The sequence below is a fragment of the Penaeus vannamei genome, chromosome 9 (assembly GCF_042767895.1).
Source record: "Penaeus vannamei isolate JL-2024 chromosome 9, ASM4276789v1, whole genome shotgun sequence".
In the NCBI taxonomy this organism is placed as follows: domain Eukaryota; kingdom Metazoa; phylum Arthropoda; class Malacostraca; order Decapoda; family Penaeidae; genus Penaeus; species Penaeus vannamei.
The window spans coordinates 42,790,164-42,797,663 of NC_091557.1; the positions used below are offsets into that span (position 1 = coordinate 42,790,164).

Sequence of the window (7,500 nt, forward strand, 5' to 3'; positions counted from 1 at the left end):
CTCAACATACAGGGAAAGGTCATTTCAATTTGATAATGCTAAATTAAAGCCAATCATTAGGGTATTTTGATCTTGCTCCATTTTACAGGAAAAACTACTTAATAACAAAATACAAACCTGTCTAACTGATCATGATGATATGGATTACTAGTCTTTATATCTTCTTGTCGACAGTGGAAAATAGGTTCTGAAGTTAATAGTTCTGCGAAGATACATCCTATAGCCCAAATATCTGAAATTTGAATTATTATTGTATATATACACTAATGCCCTGTATATTGCAGGATGATCCACCCAGATACACAATAGCATTCATGAAGTTACACTTCCATAAAAGCATTTTACAGCAATGCAAATCATAACATTACATTTGCATCTTAACCCATTGTTATATGTGCCATACCCACTGTGAGATAAGTTGTCTTTACACATAGATGGCTCTATGAGTGCTTAGTAACCAAGAACTCAATTACTAGTGCTACCAATTTCAGTTATTTCCCCTTTTCCTCGACTTTCAGAAAAAAATCTAATGCTACTATTATATTTTATGACACTGTAAAACCCAAAATTTCCATAGTAATAATAATAATAATGGTAATACCAACAACAACAAAAAAAATAATAGTAATAGCATGAGAAAGAGAAACTTTTTCCTCAAAAACTCTAGGGAAGGGGAAATCAGGTGAGGTCCCTAGGTCTACAAAGTGACTCCTCAATGGCTGAGCCCTTGTGAAGCTATTTGTCACAAAAAACACTTCCCAAAACAAAACTCCAGTGAATGGTACATATTCCCAGTAGCATTCAATAAAAAAATGATGCTACATGAACACAAATTCCCAGAAAGCAAACCACCCAAATATTCATACAAATGCTTACCAATGGCTTTGGTGTAATGTCTTGCCCCAAGCAAAAGCTCAGGTGCTCGATACCAAAAGGTTACTACTACAGGATCCAAGTCAGCTAATGGCTTGAGTGGCGAGTTAAACAACCTTGCAAAACCCATATCAGCAATTTTCACTCGCCCTCGTTCTACTCCTTCACCCATGACTAGGATGTTGGCAGGTTTCTAGGAGGTTAAAAATCAGTCATTATTATCAAATATCATTCAACCAAATCTTCAACCAATTGACACAAATATTGCTGCCAGCTGCTCTTTGACTTACAATTACTCAGATATTAATTGCATGATATCAACTAGCAACCAATTTCTAAATTCCACATGATATTCTGTGTCTTCAATCTATTTTTTGTTTGTTTGGTAATTTCCTTGCACATATATAACAATTAAGCTTATGGACAACAAAGACAATCAGAAACACAGTTACCAGATCTCTGTGTAGAACCCAATTAGAGTGAAGATATCGAATTCCATCAAGGATTTGATAAAGGAGAGACTTGACCATTCCCTTTGTGACCTGCACTGTTTTCTTGTTGGCTTTTGATGCTCGATGGAACTTGATAATGTGCTGCAAAAGAAAACATGGATAGATGAGTGTTCTTCTTGCATGTGGGAGCGTCACCCACTCTGAGGCCAACTCTCTACACAACTTCAATTTTGATATGAATGGTGTGAAATATCAAAGGGGATGGAGTGTCCCTAACAGGCATATGACATGATGTGCCTTTTGTTGCAAGAATAATGCAGTTACTATTTCACTTACCCATAGATCATGTTCTGCATAATCAAATAACAGCCACACTTTTCTATCTGCATGTGAAAGGAATACTCTCTGGAGGTTTATTACATTTGGATGCTTCAACTCTCGTAGCAACTGTAAAAATAAACAATTATTAATTACCTGTCGTCATATACATACAAAAGCTTTTAGCATTTAAGTCTAATGAGACCTGATCATACACATAAAATACATACAAATGTAAAACTTCTAAATTACAGATAACTCAGGATCCTTAAATTTTTGCTAGCAATCTTTGATGATCTTTCAATCTAAAACCCCAACAGTACAATAATCTCATGATCACTGCTATCTTATTGAAAATTTGAGACCACTGATAAGACTAACAATATTCAGTAAACTTGTAGAATGTTTCTGGTCTGTTATCATGGTGAAGCCAGATGAAAATACTCTAGTCTTGGGATTTCTATCTATGATACTTTGAGTGGAATGATCTTGAGTACTGTTTTTTTTTCTTATTGCTCCATGAAGAGTATCCAACCCACCGGGCCAATTCAATTCGGAATACAATAAGAATAAACTATTGGATTCTCTACTTACTGCAATTTCTCTGCATGCTGACATAGACAATCCAGTGCCTTCTATCTGTTTGAGGGCATATTCTTTTGTGTCCAACCTGAAATTGAAACTTTTTTCTAAACACTTACTCACACTTGATTCATATTTCAAAGTAGCCTCCATACTAAAAATGTGGAAGCAGCTAGGTCTACCTTTGGCCTTTTGCCCTTATTCTTTATAAAAATGAATATAATTACCAACAAAATGCAGAAAGAAATGTACAAGCCTGCCTTCTCATCCATATGGAAGAGAAACGCAGAAACAAGAACACAAGACAGCCTATTGCAAGTACTTTAATTAACGTAAAGGCACAACACCCCTTACTCCAACTTATTCTACCTGTAAAGTAGGAGCCACTCTCAAATGGGCCTAATATGTGCATCAAAATTAATGTCAAATATAGCCTGCACTAAACTCAGAAACATAACCAGAAATGTACTTTTATTTCTTAACTTTAACAATCTCATATATGATCATAAAATAAATAGAATCAGTCTACAGACATTAACTTGGGCAAACATTGATATGGCATTAAAATACCAGTATACACTTTAAAGCAAATAAACTTATACAAAGTAAATTTACATGGATAATACTAATTCTCTATCTAAGCCGGTCTGATGGCAAAGCCTTGGCATGTCCACATGACTAGTATGGACAAACTAAAATTCACCAATATGAAACACTATGCATCCAGCAGTGAATTGTGGGTCAAAGGTTTCCCTCACTACTCCTCCAAGCCTCTCCTTTCGCCATCACCTCCTTCTTTCTGCTTGGACCAAAAGTTAAATCCCAAAGATGGAAAGACATGAATAGTTGGACAATATAATGGAAGGACAAAATATGACAAACCTCTACAGACAAAAATAGAACTGCATCAGATTTGGTAGCTATTTACAGCACAGATACACTTGTCCCCAACTCTACATCATAAACTTTATTCAACAACCTAAATTCTGCAGAATGAATAAACACTTACATATCTTTTTTCATAAGCTATTTATAAAACACATGCATATTTATTAACAAAAACTATTAATAAATAATTCTTTAGAGAGTATTTGTTACTTGGAGTGATGCACCCTCCAGACACTAAGATACCCAAAACCAGGGCATCATGGGAACCAAAAATTTCAAACCTACTCTTTCCTTGTTTCCATACATTCCCTAGATAGGAGGCAAGCCCCCCAGTATCTCCCATTATTAGCACTTTGTGTCAACTTATAGGAAATACGACATAAAGAACTCTGGCTGTGTGAGGGCGTTTTGGATATTTTCATTGTTTAGTAGTATATATGAGGCTACTGCAGCTGTACCTGAAATGTTTATTACTCTATTTCTTATACTCTATAACAGGGGTGGCCAACCTTTTGTTAGATATGACCTACTTTTTCTACAGTTACCCTGATGCAATCTACCAGCCTAAGATTCAAACATATTCCATAAATATAATTGTAACTATAACAATTACTTATAATATAAATAATAGTATGTTGTTCAGACAGGTCCACCATTATAAATATGAATATAACTTATTCCCAGAATATAGAGAAATATAATAATCTAAGTATCTTGAGCACTTGGATATGCTATTGCAGCGATTTGCATGACAACTTCTGAAGGAGGAATCATTAACAGGTACAGTAATGTGATCGACTTAAAACAGGCTTATGATCGACCAGTCAACCATAATCGACTGGTTGGCCACCCCTGATATATAAAATGGCTGTGTCCATTTCCCCATATATCTGTCCTTTGCTCTCAGTAACTTTAACCCTATGGAGTGTACTAACATCTAAATATAATACTTTTGTAATTGTTACATCAAACTTTTTTTTGGAAACTATGTTATAAAACCAATATCTTATCTATGAGCTAAAGATAATACTTCACAAACTGAAAGCTGTAACAGATTTTCTTAATATAGTTTAATCTAACTTTGGACTTCAATATCAAATACCTCTACATACAATAACAAAAAGACTTAAGGAAATTATTTTCTCCATATCTTCAGTATAAAACAACAAAAATTTTGACTTGGAATAGTAAAAGAATCATTGGATAAAAGAAATATTTTTATCAAAGACATTTCCACCCCAAATTGAAAATAAAAATAAGTAAAGGTACAATATTAAGGGACAACCGGCCCGCCACTTGCTTAAGCTTTAGCAATGGCCACCGAGTCATCACCAGGAACATTCCTGCTAAACATGAATTTGCCGACTTCCATTGAGATTTGGTATTGAATAAGGAACCCAGAATTAACTCTTCCTTGCTAAAAAATTTGTGGCAGAGATTCATTGGCCTTTGCTGGAGCACGGAATATGGAGACCACATCAGTATAAATTAAAGATGAACCAATAACAGACTGGGCTCAAGGTGGTAAGAGTGAAGATTTAAAATAAGTATATGCATACAAACTGGTTGTAGATAATAAACAAGACTGGACATTAAGGACTGGTTGTAGATTTGACACAGTGTAGTAGATTATGGATAATATTGAAGACTACAAACAAGAAAGAAGTTGCAAGCTTGTAGATTGCAGATAGATCCACTGTAATCCAACTCAAGTTCCAAATGGAATTACATTGATCAACACAATCATAACAAAGACGGCCCTTTCAAAAGTTACTATGGGCTAGTCCAAATAATGAATCTATTATCCCAAAATACCGCTATAAATACACCGAAACCACCAAACCTCGACCGATCAACATCAACCCAACAACGCAAAACAATAACATAGGAAACAAAAGAAAAACATTACCGAAATCACAAGTTCAAAACCAAAAAACGAAAATGATTCGACACCAAGGCTCCCCTCCACAAATCCCCAGCCTTTTCTCTTACCCATCTTTCCTCTTCGCCTTATACACGTGTCCATACGTTCCCCTGCCGACCTTGCAACCCTCGTAACTAAATAAATCCTCGACCTTGGCCCTTTCATTGTTTAATTTCTCTTTCCACTCATAATCCATGGCGACCCAAAGGAATCAGCGGGAAGGACCTCGGTTTGTTTTCGTGTCCGTCTGCGCATGCGTGGACTGCGGCGCGACTCTGGCTTTGGCTTGGGCTTTGTTCGCATTGTTCTGTTGCGAGTACTGTTGGTCTTGTTGTCGTTATATCATTATCACTATTACTGCAGTTGTTGTTATTGTTGTTGTAATGATGGCGATGATGAACGATGATGATGATGATGATGATGATGATGATGATGATGATGATGATGATGATGATGATGATGATAACAATAATAATAATAATAATAATAATAATAATAATAATAATTATTATTATTATTATTATTATTATTATTATTATTACTATTGTTATTATTATCATTATTATTATTATTATGTTGATTATTATCATTATCATTATCATTATTATAATTATCAATATTGCTATCACCATCATCCTTATCATCATTAATATCATTATCATTATAAATCATCATCATTATCATACTATTATCATACTATTATCATCATTCTTATTTCCATCATTATCACTATTGCTGTTGTTTTTATCTTTATCCTTATCATCTCGTATGGTTATGCCAAGCAAATGAATTCTTGTTTTATCACTTTCCCGTCTACTTAGATTGTTTACTATGGTGTTTAACTTTTATTTTTTTTATTTTTTTTTACTTACAACCATGGTGTAGGGATATTACTATAATACTACTACAGCATCATCATTACTATTGTTGTCATTATTAATGTTATATTCATTATCATTATCATCATCATCATTATTATCGTCATTGTTGTTATTATCATCATGATCATTATTGTTATTATTATTATTATTATTATTATTATTATTATTATTATTATTATTATTATTATTATTATTATTATCATTATTATTATTATTATTATTATTATTATTATTATTATTATTATTATTATTATTATTATTATTGCTGTTGTTGTTGTTGTTGTTATCATCATCACCACCATGTTTTATCCTTTTTTATTGTTTTTTTTAGTATACAAAGGAGTGTGTTCTGGCAACTAGGAGGAATAAACTAAATGAAAGAATACATATTGTAGCGTCTTTTTTCTGTGCATTTATTATCCTATTCCTACCCAATTGTTATATTCGTTACTATCCATCCCTGTTCCATCTCTTATTAGCGTCTTTTTTCTGTGCATTTATTATCTTATTCCTACCCAGTTATATTCGTTACTATTCATCCCTCTTCCATCTCTTATTAGCGTCTTTTTTCTGTGTATTTATTATCACATTCCTACCCAATTATATTCGTTACTATCCATCCCTGTTCCATCTCTTATTAGCGTCTTTTTTCTGTTTATTTATTATCATATTCCTACCCAGTTCTTATATTCGTTACTATCCATCCCTGTTCCATCTATTATTAGCGTCTTTTTTCTGTGCATTTATTATCATATTCCTACCCAGTTCTTATTCGTTACTTCTCATCCATTTTCCATCTATTATTAGCGTCTATTTCTGTGTATTTATTATCTTATTCCTACCCAGTTATATTCGTTACTATTCATCCCTCTTCCATCTCTTATTAGCGTCTTTTTTCTGTGTATTTATTATCATATTCCTACCCAGTTCTTATATTCGTTACTATCCATCCCTGTTCCATCTCTTATTAGCGTCTTTTTTCTGTGTATTTATTATCATATTCCTACCCAGTTCTTATATTCGTTACTATCCATCCCTGTTCCATCTCTTATTAGCGTCTTTTTTCTGTGCATTTATTATCATATTCCTACCCAGTTCTTATATTCGTTACTATCCATCCCTCTTCCATCTCTTATTAGCGTCTTTTTTCTGTGTATTTATTATCATATTCCTACCCAGTTCTTATATTCGTTACTATCCATCCCTGTTCCATCTCTTATTAGCGTCTTTTTTCTGTGCATTTATTATCATATTCCTACCCAGTTCTTATTCGTTACTATTCATCCCTGTTCCAACTATTATTAGCGTCTTTTTTCTGTGCATTTATTATCATATTCCTACCCAGTTCTTATATTCGTTACTATTCATCCCTGTTCCATCTTTTATTAGCGTCTTTTTTCTGTGCATTTATTATCATATTCCTACCCAGTCATATTCGTTACTATCCATCCCTGTTCCATCTCTTATTAGCGTCTTTTTTCTGTGTATTTATTATCATATTCCTACCCAGTTCTTATATTCGTCACTATTCATCCCTCTTCCATCTATTATTAGCGTCTATTTTTGTTTATTTATTATCCTA

General features: G+C 33.5%; 1 protein-coding gene across 1 annotated transcript in view; it reads right to left on the reverse strand.

The window, feature by feature from the left end:
* Cdk8 (cyclin-dependent kinase 8) overlaps nucleotides 1–5,303 on the reverse strand; it is a gene marked incomplete at its 3' end in the record, with an annotated part of 12,304 nt that extends 7,001 nt beyond the window's left edge. Inside the window, 6 exon segments of the mRNA XM_070125792.1 lie at nucleotides 118–232; nucleotides 877–1,066; nucleotides 1,326–1,466; nucleotides 1,662–1,772; nucleotides 2,238–2,313; nucleotides 5,106–5,303. Of these exon segments, the coding sequence (XP_069981893.1) occupies nucleotides 118–232; nucleotides 877–1,066; nucleotides 1,326–1,466; nucleotides 1,662–1,772; nucleotides 2,238–2,313; nucleotides 5,106–5,233 (761 nt within the window).
* Between the last annotated feature and the right edge of the window lie 2,197 nt (nucleotides 5,304–7,500).